This window comes from Mangifera indica, chromosome 5 (genome assembly GCF_011075055.1).
Source record: "Mangifera indica cultivar Alphonso chromosome 5, CATAS_Mindica_2.1, whole genome shotgun sequence".
NCBI lineage: Eukaryota > Viridiplantae > Streptophyta > Magnoliopsida > Sapindales > Anacardiaceae > Mangifera > Mangifera indica.
The window spans coordinates 11,215,525-11,232,461 of record NC_058141.1 but is presented as its reverse complement, the minus strand read 5'-3'; the positions used below and the strand labels follow the sequence as shown (position 1 = coordinate 11,232,461).

The 16,937-nt window shown below is 29.9% G+C and overlaps 1 protein-coding gene across 1 annotated transcript; it reads left to right on the top strand.

Moving 5' to 3' along the window:
• The first annotated feature begins 6,465 nt into the window (after nt 1–6,465).
• Nucleotides 6,466–12,610, top strand: LOC123215957 (alpha-xylosidase 1-like). The gene is made up of 3 exons (XM_044636282.1): nt 6,466–6,822; nt 6,899–7,590; nt 10,542–12,610. The coding sequence occupies exons 1-3, from the start codon at nt 6,611–6,613 to the stop codon at nt 12,425–12,427; spliced, it is 2,790 nt and encodes a 929-aa protein (XP_044492217.1). The 5' UTR covers nt 6,466–6,610; the 3' UTR covers nt 12,428–12,610.
• The last annotated feature ends 4,327 nt before the right edge of the window (nt 12,611–16,937 follow it).

The following is a 16,937-nucleotide window of genomic DNA, read 5'->3' as shown; positions in this document are numbered from 1 at the left end:
TGAGTTTAGTAAAATATCGGGAAGATGCAACTAGAATTATGCATATGAAATGTGTGATGCGAGAATGAGGATGCGTTACGGCGCAGCATGTGGTCTGTGGGGACTGGAAGTGAGGGTGAAGAATTGGGAATCGACGGCTGGAGATTAGTAGTTACTGATTTAATGCAAATGTTAGCAAATATATCTCATTCAATGATTAAATGATATTTTATTTAACATAATAAAATATTATTATTTATATATAAATTATATATATATAACATTATTTAATTATCTACATGGGTACATATTCTAACGTAACTATTAGAATTTTGAAAATTATTCTCCAATAAAAAAAAAAATCTTATTTATGCCAATTATCTTATACTAAGATATTAACTAGCTTTTTTTTTTTTTTTTTTGGGTTTGAACTAACACTACTCAATTTCGACCGCATATTTTAAATTGTTTTTTTGGGTTAAATTAATAAATTAAAACTTGATAATGAAGATTATATGGAGAACTGTGAGCAAGCAAACAATTAAAAAGTTTATCATTAGATACACAATTTAAGCAGAGACACCTCTCATTTTAGCAAGAACCTGCATTTGAACGTGTAAGAATCCAAACATTCACAACAATCCTGAAAAAACATACCATAAACATTCACTGAAAACTGCATTTCTACAATCCTGCCAAGTATTTATTAGTTCAAAATAGATCATGCAATAAATATATCAACCAACACGACACGAGTACCTAATCTTGCAAAGTATCAGCAACTACTTTATGTCGTCAGGACAGGTTTTTAAGTGGTATTTTCCATGCACAAAAAATCACAAAATCCTTCCTTCACAAAAACCTGACATTTTGGTTTTGGCTTTCCAGTTGTCATATAATTCTACTTACATATATATAAAAAAATTGAAAGTAATGCACAACATGACTGTTGATATTGAAATTAAGTATAATGTTTAACATATCTGAGAATTTCAATAAGGCTACTTAAATATGTTTCAGCAGATGAAATCCTTTTTTTTTTTTTTTTAATTTTTTCTAGCCATTTGCTACTTTTAGAAGGATATGATTAACAACTAAATATAATAATAATAATAATTTCTAAATATATTTCTTATTTGTCAAGTAACTAAGAATGTCAATAAGTTCTTTACTTAGAAACAACAAAAAGAGTCCCCACAAGGCCATACATCTTTTTAGCATGTATATGGTTATTTTTCTATTTTTTTCTTATGTTTACAAAGAAAAATTATCGTTTCTTATCAAATTAAAATCATGTCACTATCATAATTATTTAGTTTAATTTTATTAAGAATAAATCTTGTGTATCATGTATGAATTAAGAATATTTATCTTTGATTCTTTGAATATATTTTTTCTTTTTCTTATATAAATACGAAAAACCAAGATAAAAAAAAAAAAAAGGCAAATCACAAGAGACAAATCCCAACAACCCAAGGCATAAAAAACGATATATAAGTCCAGAGTCATATCTATCTAGCACAGAAACCTGAGTATAAATCCCAATATTCTCTTTCGAATCTTTATCTAGAATTGAATCAATCTCAATATGTATTTCATTGTATCTACAATAATTGGTAATATACCATGGGCAAAGTTTTCTAACCGTTAGATTGAATCATATTAAAATTTTGTGTTATATTTTTATTAATTGTTATAATGAAAAGTCACACCAATAGTTAACATGATAATTGATATAATAAAATTATATGTATCAATTTTTAAGTATATAAATAAATATATAAAATATATCATTATATGATTGAATGATTTTAAATTAATGATAAAATATTATTCAATTGTATGATAATATATCATATCTATATCTATTTATGTATATATCATATAACATCCAATATTTACTTGAATGGTTTGATTGTTGCATTTTCAAGTTTCCTCCTCTTAACTTCAAAAATCTCATTTACCCCCTTATAGATGGTTAAACTTAACGAAACTTTAACCCCTTAAAATTTTATTTCATTTTCTCTCCAAATTTTAAAAACTAATATTTTCTCCCCTAAGTTAAGTTTTAAAAAATCACATTTCTCCTCTGGGGTTTAGTTTCAATATTCGACTACTCTCTCTGGTGTCATTGTTGGTCGTCTCTCCTTCTTGATGGTTCCTCCTTTGACGGTTTGTCTCAAAGAGACATTGGTGTCATGCGATGTTGTTTGAAAAGACAAATCGTATTCCCAGACGATAAAGATGAGATCGATCGTTAATCTCGTCTTTGTCTAGGAAGATGAGGAAGACTAGATTAAACGATCTCATCTTCATCGTTTGGGAAGATGAAATGACGTCGCATGACACCGATATCTCGTCCAGGCAAATCGTTAAAGGAAGGGAAACCACCGGGAGAGAGAGACGATCAGGAATAGCACCGAAGAGAGTGTTGGACATTGAAACTAAACTTTAGGGAGAAATGTGATTTTCTAAAACTTGGTTTAAAAGAGAAAATATTACTTTTTAAGATTTAGGGAGGAAAATGAGATAAAATTTTAATTTATTTTTAATATTATATATAAAATAACAATTTTATCTTTAAAATAAACAAACTTAACCGTTCATAGGTAAGTAAATAAAATTTTCAAAATTAAAAGATAAAATTTTGAGAATATAACATGTTTTGGGTGAGAATAAGTCCATTGGCCTCGTTTTTAATAAACACCTCAATGATTTGATAAATTGTAACAAAAATTACATGCACATTGACATTAGCCATTGCAGAGAATTGCATGAAGTTTCCACGTAGAAACGGTTTCCTAACACCCTCTCAACTAGAATTTCATGATTGCCTGCACTCTGCTGCCATGTAAGGAGGGACCAAAGTAAACGGTGGTGGTGCGCATTCTTCTTCGTGTACAATTCAATTCAATGATAGAATTATCTTAAATTTTACATTCTGCAGCAGGCAACGCCTAACAACTTTCGTTTGACTTCCCTCCGCCGACAAAACCACCAATGGTCATGTTGAGTATTTTACACGAATGTGAAATGAATAATACTTAAACATCCCGTTATATAAAAAGGTCAAAATTCTAGAAAAAAAAAAAAAACTTATATTAATTAATATCTTGATATTGTTATATGTATCTACTGTTAAATACATATTAAAACATTTTATATAACCATACTCTACATTCTTGTAAGAGCTAAGTGTGAAAGGTTGAGAAGAACTATTGCCACCACTATAAACATTTTTTTCTCTATCTCTACTGTTCGATTGAGAAAATTCATATGAAATATATGTGAATTAGACACTTTTTCCTTGACAATATCATTAAAAATCCACATTCTTGGCAACATGTAGCCTTTTGACTTTGTGTCCACCATCCACTTAATCAACGGTATGCCCCTTGATGCTTGTTACAATAAAGAACATATGATATATCTCAAACTTATAACAGTCATCATCTTACGTCCATTACATATATATTCGACAATTTTTTTACGAACCACGTAGGAGACTGCTAAAATTGATGGTTTTTGTCGAAACATGGTATGAATGTAATAAACAAACTTGACTAAATTCTAAAAACTATAGATGTGCACAAGTCAATCGTGCCAACAATACCTAGTCTAACAATAACCAACTAATAAATAATTAAATCTACATTAATAAATTAGAAGTAGAATAACGTCAAACATGTTAGACTTGAAAAACATTAAGACAAGGAGAACGAGAAAAAGGAAAAGAATAAGCGAGGGTGAATTATATAGGACTTTTTTAATTAGATTCTGATGTGTTTTTATTTGTAAAAATAAGCAATAAAATTATATATGTGTACTTTTAAATATATAATTTAGTATATAAATAATATGTTATTATGTGTTTGAGTGATTTTAAATTAAAAATAAAATAACACCACATCATATAATGACACATCATTTACACCAAATTATGTTCTAAAAAAAAATATATATATATATAATTTTATTTAAAAAAAAGTAAAAAAAAAAATGAAAAATTCATTCTTAATTCAAGAAATTCAATAATATCATTAAATATAATTTCTTCCCCGTTAATCTTATAATTAAGATTGGACTGGATTGTTTTCATTATTTTGAGTAAAGCAATTGCTTTAACACCACATAAAATGCAATATCTTATTTAACATTTTTATTATAGGGAAGTTTCATTATATAATGAATACTAAATAATATGAGGTTAACTTTGTTTACAAAAAGTCTTCACGTATCATGGTATGGTTGATTCTCTGATAATATCACAAACTTCTTTTTAATTCATATTACAATAAAATTATAAGAATATATATTTTATATATAATTTAGATATATAAATAATATGATATTATTTAATTAAATAATTTTAAATTAAAAATAAAATAATATCTAATTATATAATAATATATTATTTATATATTTAAATTATATATTAAAAATATATTATATGATTAACTAATTAAATTCCTAGTAACAACTACCTTCCTATATTATATCAAAAGGAGATTAGAAGTTACTTCCATAATATGTCCACGCGTCTACCACTTATTAACAATCAATGTAACTTATGAATTTAAACACGTAGATTTCGCTTAGCTCATTAATTCCACCATATTATACTAGGACAGTACATTTATATGCAACCACGACCCCACAATTTAAGTAGGTCAAATAATAAAATAAATCATGGAATAGATTAGGATAAATAAACACACCAAAAAATCATGAGTGTTACTTCATATTTTAAGGAAGTATTTGGTTTAAAAATATTTTATTATCAAAATTAAAATATTATTTTTAAGATAAATTATTTTAAAAATTATTAGATATAAATTATTATTATATTTGATAAAATTAAATAAAAAAGACAAGTACAAATAATTATTATATTTGATTAGAAATAATAAAAAAATATTAATATATTATTTTACTTAAATACCTTTAGATAAAAGTATTCTAAAATAGTTTTTATATTATTTATTATATTAATTGAAAATAAAAATATTTTTACTCTAAACAAAATTAATAAATAAAGATATGATTATAATAAAATCAAGATTATCTTAGTAATATTTTAATACTTACCTGCTATATTATCAGAAGATTTTTGGAATCTTTTATTACTTATAGACTAAATAAAGTAATATAAGTAATTAAAAATATATTACAAGAGTAATCTTTAATCCCCCTAAGGGGATATTTAATTTGAGTAATGTTTTATTATCAAAATAGAGAAATTACCTTGAAGATAGATTACTTAGAATATTACTGAGTATAAATGATTACTATGTTTGATAAAATTTGGTAGGTACAAATAATTATTGTGTTTGGTTAAAGGTAATAAAAAAATACTAATAAATTATTTTACTTAAATGTACTTGAATATAATTATTTTAAAATATTTTTTATATGATTTATTATATTAATTAAAAATAAATTTGTTTTTGTCTTTAAAAATTAATAAATAATAATATAATTATAATAAAATCAAGATTACCTTGATAATCTTTTAATACCTAAAGTGAAAGTGGTAATTAGATTACTATCTATATTACATGTTATGTCTATATTGGTAATAAAATATTACCGTAATATTTTATTATTAACAAACTAAATAAGGTATTAAATGATAGATTATCAAAATAATTTTTAAATCCCGAAACCAAACGAGATAAAAATAGAAATCCTGAGAATCATGGTTTGGATATAATCTAATATTCCATTAATTTTTTAATTTTTAGCCTAAAATAATATAGATAACAATATCTGTGACATCAATTTATATAAATAAATAAGAATATTCTTTCCATCAGTGAAAACACTTGCTTCATTATCAAGATTAAGAGTGTGTATAGTCTGATTTGGTGTAGTTTGAAAACTTTTTCAAACAAAACGGAAAAACAATTTAAAGAATTTTCAAACTAAACCAAAACAAAATGAAAAAATATAGTTTGGTCATGTTTAAATTAAAATTTGAATATATTAAAATGATTCACTTTTAAATATATATTATTTCAAAAAAATTAATTAAATTAAAGTTTTTAATAACATAATATAAATATGTAAAATAAATATATATACTTAATTATTTATTAAAAAATTTGATAAATATAGATTTTATATATATATATATATATATATATATATATATATATATATATATATATATATATATATATATATATATATATATATATATATATATATATATTAAATAATATGGTTTACCATTTAGTTTGATTTAAAATTGTCTAAACCATAATCTAAACTAAAAATTATTTTTTAAAAATTCATCAACTTAAATCAAATTATTTTTTAAATCATAATTTTTAAATAACTTCATCCGGGTTTACCATTTGAATGAATCTGCGGGCCAGCTAGATTGTGATTTCCTCCCGCTTTACACTTCACTCTGTTTCTCTAGCTTCTCTATTTATATCGAACATCTTCCATTACTGTCTCATCAAATACCTCTTACCTTTCCCAAACAATTTTACACTTCACTCTGTTTCTCTAGCTTCTCTATTTATATCGAACATCTTCCATAACTGTCTCATCAAGTTCCTCTTACCTTTCTTTCTTCATTGGTCGCTTACTGGTTACCCGCAAGTAGACCATTAACGTAGCAATGTTATCTTCTTCTTTTTCCTTTTGCTCTGTTCTTCTTGTTTTGTTGCTATGTTTACAGTCCTCTGATGTCGAGCCCGCCAAGATTGGCAAGGGCTACACTTTAGTCTCCATCGAAGAAACCTCGGATGGAGGCATTGCTGGTCTGCTTCAAGTCAAGCAGAAAAACCGAATCTACGGTTCTGATATTTCTAATTTGCAGTTTTACGTCAAGTAAGTTAGTAAACACTTGCAAGTTTTTGGCTTTAATTGCAGCAGCTGATAAAAATGTTTTTTGTTGATTTTTCAGGCATGAAACGGAAGATCGTTTAAGGGTACACATAACTGATGCTGATAAACAAAGATGGGAAGTACCGTACAGTTTATTACCGAGAGAACAACCACCGACTAATTTGCTAACCATTTCAAAATCTAGAAAGTGCGGTGGCGACTCACTGAACGTCTCGGACTACTCGAGTAGTGAACTCAGCTTCAGCTATACCGCAGACCCATTTAGCTTTTTAGTGAGGAGGAAATCAAATGGGGATATCCTTTTCAACTCAAAGTCCGAAGAATCAGACCCATACGGTGAAATGGTGTTTAAAGATCAGTACATTGAAATCTCCACAAAATTACCGAAAGATGCCTCACTGTACGGTCTTGGAGAGAACACACAACCACATGGGATCAAACTGTATCCAAACGATCCGTACACTCTGTACACAACTGATATATCAGCCATTAATGTTAATACTGATCTTTACGGCTCTCATCCTGTGTACATGGATCTTAGGATTGTGGATGGGAAGCCCAATGCTCATGCGGTTCTATTGCTTAACAGTAATGGCATGGATGTCTTCTACACAGGAACCTCTTTAACATACAAGATAATTGGGGGTGTTTTAGACTTTTACTTCTTCGCCGGGCCAACACCCCTCGCCGTTGTCGATCAATACACAGCCTTTATTGGCAGACCTGCCCCTATGCCTTACTGGTCTCTAGGTATGAACATCTGATTCGTTTCTGCATTATTTATTTTCTGTGTTTTCGTTACTTAGTTAAAATATTGTGTTAATTTTAATTGGTATGTGGGTGGCATTGCATTATTGGAGGGATTAATAACTTTTAGGCCAAAAGACTATTTCCCACCCAAGTATAGTAAAAACCCAAACTCTTGTACTCTAACTTTCAAAAACTCAAACACCTATCCACAATCAAATTTCTATTAAAAATTTTAGTTAAGATGTAAAACTATCATTCATTAAAAAATTAAAATTTTATCACATTTTTCTCTCTCATGTTTAAAAACTTATATTTTTCCCTCAACCCAAAGTTTGAAAAGTGATAAAAACCCCTCTAGAGTTTGTTCCTTTTCTTTTGCCGCCGATTTCTTCTTCCTTGGTTATCGGTAATCCTCCCTTCCCCCCTTATCTCTCCTCTGGTCTTTCTCTTTTGCCTCTCCAGTCATGTTCAGCCAGAGACGAAGATGCGTCGTCTTCGTCTGAGAGACATCTTCGTCTCTGACTGAAGATAGTCGTAGAGGCAAGGGAGAGAGACCAAAGAAGAGATAAGGGGGGGAAGAGAGGACAACTGATTGTCGGGGAAGGAGAAATCGGTGTCAGAGGACACAAACCTTAGGGGGGTTTTTGTCATTTTTCAAATTTTGGGCTAGGGGAAAAATGTAAGTTTTTAAATATAGAGAAAGAAAATATGATAAAACTTTAATTTTTTAGTAAATAACGGCTTTACTTCTAACCTTAACTGAAATTTTTAACAGAAATTTGGTTGTGGGTGAGTGTTTGGGTTTTCAAAAGTTGGAGGGTGGGAGTTGGGATTTCACTATACCTTGAGTGGAAAATAGTCTTTTGGCCTAACTTTTATTACTTTCTAGAAAGAAGAAGAAAAGATGCTTCGAAAATCTGGTTGCTTTCAGGTTTAGAAGCAGTCTTAAATATAAGTGATAATAATAGTGCCCCTTTGTTGCTCTGCTTCGTGTGCTTTTGTGGATTACATAATTACATTTTACTATTTTAGTTTAAAAAACGCTGTTTACAGAAAAGAACGGGTTTTCCTTGTTCTCCCGAAAAAATAGTTTTTAACTGAAAGATTGTCTGAAAACTGTTTCTCTATTGAGTATAAAAAGTGATTTTTTGATCTGTATTTTAGCAGAACACTGTATAATTGACAGAGAAACGCTTTTAACCATTTGAATGTTATTTTAGTCTACTGATAAATTATCTTTGGCATTTCTTTATGACTTGCATAATGCTGCCAACTGTGTCTAAGTTAGAGTGATATTAAGGAGAGAGGTTGAGAATAGCACTGAGAGGAGTGATATATTTGTACAAAGCGTAGCTTATTATTACATTTAAAGTCCATTTTTTGCATAATTATAGCATGAGTTTAATAAGTAACATATTCCTTTTATGTTTAATCATAATAATCCATGAGGACCACCCAAGTAGTGTGGGGGCAAATCTTGATTGATGTGTGATTTTTTAATAGACACGTTTTCGTTTTGATTTATGATATGGGATTGGGATGCTTTGTTTCTGATGGGGTCCATTTTGCTTTACTTCATAATCATGTTTGTTTAAAGCTCTAACCAGAATTTTTATTTAAAATGTTATGCATAATAACACTTCATTTGATAGTCTGTTTTGGCCTTTTTTGGATCTGCAAAATATTTTTCTTTCATAAATGGTTTAAATGAATTTAAGTTCAATAATGTGTGGAAATTTTCTGCTTGTATGCTTAACTTTGCAAGATATATTTCTCAGAGAAACTAATGGATCCCAAAAGGAACTAATTCTAGATACTTGAACTAATATATTATCCTGCAAATATCACCTTCCCCACATGAACTGGAAGATTACAGTTGATTTCCAGTCTTAAACACACTGCTCTTTGTAATTGCTTAGTTGGGTCCTACTTGTTGCTAAAAATAGACAGCATTCACATTACCTTTGTTAATGTAGACCCAAAACTGGGCGTCTATAAGAGACATGTTATGTGATGGTTAGATGGCGTTGCTTGCAGGGATAGAAGCTGCATTTTTGTCTTCCTCTTGCATTTGACAGCTATTTTTATTTTAATGTTGATTGGGGAATTGTCGAAATAAATTGTCTTAGGTTAGAGCCTCTTTATGATAATTCTTAGATTGCCTCATATTCGATGTGTAGTTCAGAGACTCATTGCTCTAATTAGTAAATTAGGCTTTTTTGATGTTGGCATTATTCATAAAGGCATGGTACGACGGAAAGAAAATTTCAAGTAGAAGATTGATTTATATGTAAGTCAAGAAGTTGGGGCCTTTGCGCATGGCCGTGCAGGTATTTGTCTCTAGCAATAGGGGTTGCCACACTTGAAAAGAGATTAGGTAAAAAGGCATTGTTTTTCATTGGATTCAGGGTATGAAATGTGCTGAAGTTCGTTCGTTAATAAACTACAGGCATCTAGTAATGAACTTTCCTAGCATATTACATTCAGTTGCTCTTTTAATGGACATCATGCGGTAAAGGGGGTTTGCTTTCTATACAAAAATATTTAATTAAAAAAATAATAACAGCAACAAGCAGGAGTAAGGGGTAAGTAGTTAGGAGAATGTTTAATATTAGCGGCTGAACCGCAAGTATACGGAACTTCTAGTGACAGAACCTTTAGCTTTGTTGTATTCAGCTTTTAAATGTTGGCAGCTGTATAATTTCTATAAGACAGGCGCTTAATCCTTTTTTTGTTTTGAATGTTCATACCATAAAATTGACATCAGTTGACAGAATAGATCCATTCTATGCTATAAAAATACCCTTGTTACCTAGTTTGTCCACCTATTTGCTTGAGCTTCTCATCATGCACTGGACAGTGCATATTTCGCTTGTTCTTATTAAATTGTTTCTGTCAATAGTGAAGAAGAAAAAAATCTTGGTGATTGATCTTTCAATGTGATGTTACAGGATTCCACCAATGCAGATGGGGCTACCAAAATCTCTCTGTGGTTGAAGATGTTGTTGCAAATTACCAAAAGGCTCAAATTCCCCTTGATGTGATCTGGAATGATGATGATCACATGGATGGGCACAAGGATTTTACTCTCGATCCCATCAACTACCCTCGTCCAAAGCTTTTGGCATTCCTGGATAAAATACACAGCATGGGCATGAAGTACGTTGTCATTATTGATCCTGGAATAGCTGTAAATTCTAGCTATGGTGTGTACCAAAGAGCTGTAGCCAGTGATGTTTTCATCAAGTATGACAGTGAACCCTACTTGGCTCAAGTTTGGCCAGGTGCTGTCAACTTTCCCGACTTCCTCAACCCAAAAACAGTTGAATGGTGGGGTGATGAAATTCGCCACTTTCACAAACTTGTTCCTGTGGATGGCTTATGGATTGACATGAATGAAGCATCAAATTTTTGTTCTGGACTTTGCACAATACCAAAGAACAAGCAATGTCCAAATGGAACTGGACCTGGTTGGGTGTGTTGCTTGGACTGCAAAAACATAACAAATACAAGATGGGATGATCCACCTTACAAGATCAATGCATCAGGAGCTCAAATGCCTATAGGATTCAAAACCATTGCCACTAGTGCATATCACTATAACGGTGTTTTGGAGTATGATGCGCACAGTCTTTATGGATTCTCTCAATCTATTGTAACTCACAATGCTCTTCAAGGGCTTGAAGGCAAGCGACCATTTATACTATCACGCTCCACTTTTGTTGGATCTGGCAAATATGTTGCTCATTGGACAGGCGATAATAAGGGCACTTGGGAAGATTTAAAGTATTCTATTTCTACCATGCTGAATTTCGGCATATTTGGGGTGCCAATGGTTGGTTCAGATATATGTGGTTTCTATCCTGCCCCCACTGAAGAGCTCTGTAATCGATGGATAGAAGTAGGTGCATTCTACCCCTTCTCAAGGAATCATGCAAATTACTACTCCCCAAGGCAGGAGCTTTATCAGTGGGAATCAGTAGCTATATCTGCCCGAAATGCTCTTGGTATGAGGTATAAATTGCTTCCTTACCTCTACACATTGAACTATGAAGCTCACACTACTGGAGCCCCAATTGCCAGGCCACTTTTCTTTACATTCACATATTACACTGATTGTTATGGCTTGAGCACCCAATTCTTACTGGGAAGCGGTCTCATGGTGTCTCCAGTGCTTGAGCAGGGGAAAACAAATGTTAAAGCACTCTTTCCCCCTGGTACTTGGTACAATTTATTCGATCCGTCACAAATGATTGTGTCTGAAGAGGGAAAAAATGTTATACTTGATGCACCTTTACATGCAATTAATGTACATTTGTATCAGAATATAATAATTCCAATGCAGCGGGGAGGAGTGATTTCTAAGGAAGCTAGAAAGACTCCTTTTACCCTCATAGTGACCTTCCCGGCAGGAGCACCTCATGCTCAAGCCAAAGGAAACCTTTTCCTTGATGATGATGAGCTTCCAGAGATGAATCTCGGAAATGGGAACTCTACTTATGTTGATTTCTATGCGACTTTTAGTGAAGGAACTGTGAAGGTTTGGTCTGAAGTTCAGGAAGGTAAGTATGCTTCAGACCAGCGTTTGGTCATTGAGAATATAACTGTTTTGGGATTAAATGGAAGTGTACAGTCAGCTACACTTGAGTTTAATGGAAACAAAGTACAAATAGATGATGCGTCGAAAATACAAATGAGTTCATCGGAACAACAGCGCCTGGATGAGGTGGAAGCTGGAGCAAGTCAGCAGAAGACATTGATTGTACAGGTTGTGGGGCTTGAAATTCCTATAGGTAAAAATTTTGCTTTGTCTTGGACAATGGGGATTAGATATTAAGGTTTTCAAGATCGTCTGGTAATAATTTTACAGTAGTTCAATTGGTGTGTTGTCTGTTTTGTGTATGAGGGTGGTGGTTCATGGAAAAGAGATCCTGAGTGACTTGAGGGTCTTGATGATGTTGTAGCTTAATTGCAGTGCTTAAGCCAATTTCAAGTCTGTTAAATTATAGCTTCTTTATCATATCTTGATTCTTAGTGCCTACTAACAACAAACTGGTCCAGCTTTTCTCCATCAAAATAACTCAAACAAAAACTTTTCTTTATATAAGAAAACATTCAAATCATCAAAGCTGCCACTTGAATTTTTGCTCAGCTGTATGCATTGCCAGTTTCTATGATTTTATGATATCATCAATTACTATTTCTATATAAGAATTTCTGACGCAACATAAAGCATTCTTAGATAGAGATTTTAAACCATTTCAACCCTGAGGTTTGAGTCAGGTGCCAAAAAGTTTAGAGGATTTCGAAAATTACAAATGCACCCAGTTGTTTTTACCTAGAAGACTAAAATACCCTTTAATTTACTAACTTTTTCCGTTGCAAAATATAAGGAAGACGATTGCAAATTATAATAATCAAATGAAATCGTCTCTTCATACTTTCTTCATATCCAGCAGCCCACATTGTACTTCTTTGACACAACGTAAAAATGAATTTTATATATGACCTTAACTATCAATGAGGTGGGTTTTTTATTCACTGTAGCAAAGTTATATTTAGGGAACTCAAGTGAAACATTGTAACATCTTTAAACATATCTCACATCGATAAAATATAAAAAATATGTTAAATTTATCTACGTATTTTACATCACTTGGAATGTTAAATGTAAGTTCTTTAAACTGTTAAGATACGTTTTTTATTGCAAAGCCTATAAGTAAAGCCATAATAGGCTGTATATTCAAAAGTGGATAATATTTTAATAGTAGTTAGACTCTCACATCGTTTAAGTGTCAAGACACCTCTTGGATTATAAAACTCAAAAACAAAATCATAATATACTGTATATTCAAAGTAGACAACATTTTAACAATAAACTGAGTTATTAAATCAGAGATGTTACAAACATATTCTACATTTACAAGAGAAAGAGACAACCATAACACTGTAACATCTTTAAACATATCTCACATCGATAAAATATGAGAAATATGTTAAATTTATCTGTGTATTTTACATTGTTTGGAATGTTAAGTGTAAGCTCTTTAAATAGTTAAGATACGTTTTGAGTTATAAAACCTAGAAGCAAAATCATAATAGACTGTATGTTCAAAAGTAGATAATATTTTAACAATAAATCAAGCTATTAAATCGGAGATGTTACAAACATATTGTACATTTTACAAGAGAAGAGACAACCATAGCCTCATAGAGCTGAGCGAGGCACTAGATGAAGAAATGCGTCTACATCTCTAGTTTCAACCTTCCATTTTCCCATCCCATAGTTAAAATAGGGAAGATTTAAGAGCAAAATTTGACTAAATTTAATATTTAAATGTAAAACTTGCAACTAAAATTAGTGTAATATATTTATTATTAGAGCATATCTGCACATAGCAGTGAAACTGCGAGCCTGTTACAAGTATAAGAGAAACTATACTTCATTCATTGCACATAAATTCAAAGTCATCAAGACATCAATTGAAGGATGTAGTCTCACAACTTGCCCACTAAGTATATGGCACACTAAAAGAAGACTTTTGACAAAATTTGGTTCTCTTCATTGAACCAGTATGATTTCTCATTTCATAAAATTCCATTGAGGTTTATCTACGAAGTTGAAAATTCTAGGTCTGGACAAATATGAATTCCACTACCATAAACACATGAAAAAAAATTCAAAGTCTGCCACTTATATTGAAAAAATCCTCTAAATTTTTGTAGCTGCGTGTTATAAGTAGCTAATTGAATTATATGGCCAGTGTATACTTGAAGTCAACTTCCACTTTGGACCAAATGTTCATGATACCCAATGACTAAAACAAAATTGCCCCACTTTGGACGCATTTTACATATAGGGTAGTTTATGAAATTTTGTGGGAAAATTAATTAAAATAATTATATCATTATAAAAGGTTTAGATGATTTTAGTCAACACTTCTGAGATTATACGAATATACCTATTTTAATCTCTTATCAAACTTTAAAGTAAACTTTAGCTGCGCATTTTTTTTAATCAATAATTTCATTTGAAATTCAATTAAAAATCTATAAATCAAATAATAAATTTATATTTATCTAAAATAAGTAAGCGTTTTATTACATTGTTTCTTATATTTTTCAATAATTGAGTTTGAAATTTGAAGAATTTATATGATTTAGAGTTAATTTGTGCAAACTATAAAGAAATCATAGATAAGATTAGGATAAGAGATATGAGTAATCAATCATACTTTATTATTCGGTGTTAACTTTTTATAGTAAATTTTAGTTATAAGAATAATATTTGACTTTTATTTATTTCATTTCTACATGTGTTTGAATTGTTGGTGTGATTTTGAGTTATGATTTGTGCTAAAGTAGAAAAACTGAGGATAGAAGGAATACAGGCAGGGTAGGTGAGTAGGGTAGGCAGGGTAGGCTACATCACGTCTAAAGGGTTAAAATGTAAGTTTTTAAACCTTTGAAATAATTTAAAACAAATAAACATATAGGGTTGTTTTGATATTTTACAAATTATATTTTAACATGTGGAATTTTATTAGAAATTTCACATTATTAGTTTGTTGATTGTCGGTATATATACATGTATTTTAACCAATAATATTATAACTAATTTTGTTTTGTTAGTCTTAGAAATTTTCCTTTTTTAAAGTAGTTTAAGTGGTATTTATGGTTGAGTACAAAAAATAATAGATATCCGCAAATAATAACATGATGAGATATATCGATAAAAATAAGAGAATATCGATAATTGAATAAGAATCTTTATAGAAATGATTGGCTAAAACTCTCAGTTCTCAATAAATCAATATACATTGAAAGAGTATTCACATTATAATAAATGACGAAAACTTAATCAATGAATTATCTTACGACATTTAAGGTTGTAACACCTCTCTCCATAACTCTTACCCTTCAAAAGAAGGAAGGAAGGTGTTATAAACAAAGTATTAAATAATAATTACATAAATAATCTCAAAATTATCAAAATATCTTTTATATTAAAATTACGTAATCGATACCTTAAGAGTGTAAACATAATAAAAGAAACATTATCCAACTCAAGATATCAATGTATTCATTTAGGTCTATGTGTCAAGGGAAGAATATTTTGTTGGATTAATTATAAAGCTTTCTACTTTATTTTTCTTTTGGACAATATTGCATACACATATTTTGAGAATATAAAATAAATACATAATTAATATATCATCATAAAATTATATATTATTTTATTTTTAATTTAAAAATTATAATAACATATTATCTAAATATAATTTTATATATTTAAAATATACATAAAAAAATATATACTTAGTCTTATTAAAAAATAATATTAATTTGAAATGAGTTACATTATAATACTTGAATGAGTTTAGTTATATCATCCGTTCCATTATCCGAGAGACATTTTTGCAATAAAACTATTTATAGATATAATATCTATAAATTTGATTTAAATATATTATTATATGATTAAATAATTTTAAATTAAAAATAAAATAATATATTATTATTTATATACAAATTTATATACACTATTCATATATATATATATATAATTCAACTCATACTCTTAATATTTTTGTACTTACTATTTATGTTTTTCCTTTTCATATCATTACTTGATTTACTTTCCCCTTTCTCTTCATTATTTGTTGGAAAATTCTCCTGTAGCTATCTATATTTGAATTTTTAGTATTTATCATGATGTCAATTATTAATACCAATATAAAAATATAAAAATAATTTATTATTTAATTTTAGTTATGATGTCATTGCATACAAAATAAAAAAATTGTATCTATTTTAGTATTTTTAGAATTTATCCTAAGTTTTGTTTATGGTACCCAACAACCAAATTGGATATCACAGAGAAATTGGATTAAAAAAAAGTTACCATGATACCGGCATTTTGCGCTCAACTGTCATCAGTAGTCCAACAACTAGCGGACAGTTGTCACCATAAGCAACACGTGTTGAAATCTGCTTCTAAGTTAAGATTAAGACCGAGAAATTCGGTGTTTTGGGCGGGAAATATGAGGCGGTGTGCTCCACGTAAGCACCAGTGGCGGGAAACTGAAGGCATCTTTGGTCCACTCATCTTTCCTTGCGTAACTCACTTTGTCTTTGATCTCATTTTCCTTTTTAACTTTCTACATGCTTGCATTGCATGCATTCATATACGATACATACATACATTCATGAGCCGGTGGGCGGATTGATAGATATTTATTTTCTCCAATTATAACGCCTACTCTTTTTATGTTTGGAATTATTAAATTACATCATATATGACTCTGTATTTTTTGTGATATTTAAGCACCCTTTGCTTCGGTTCA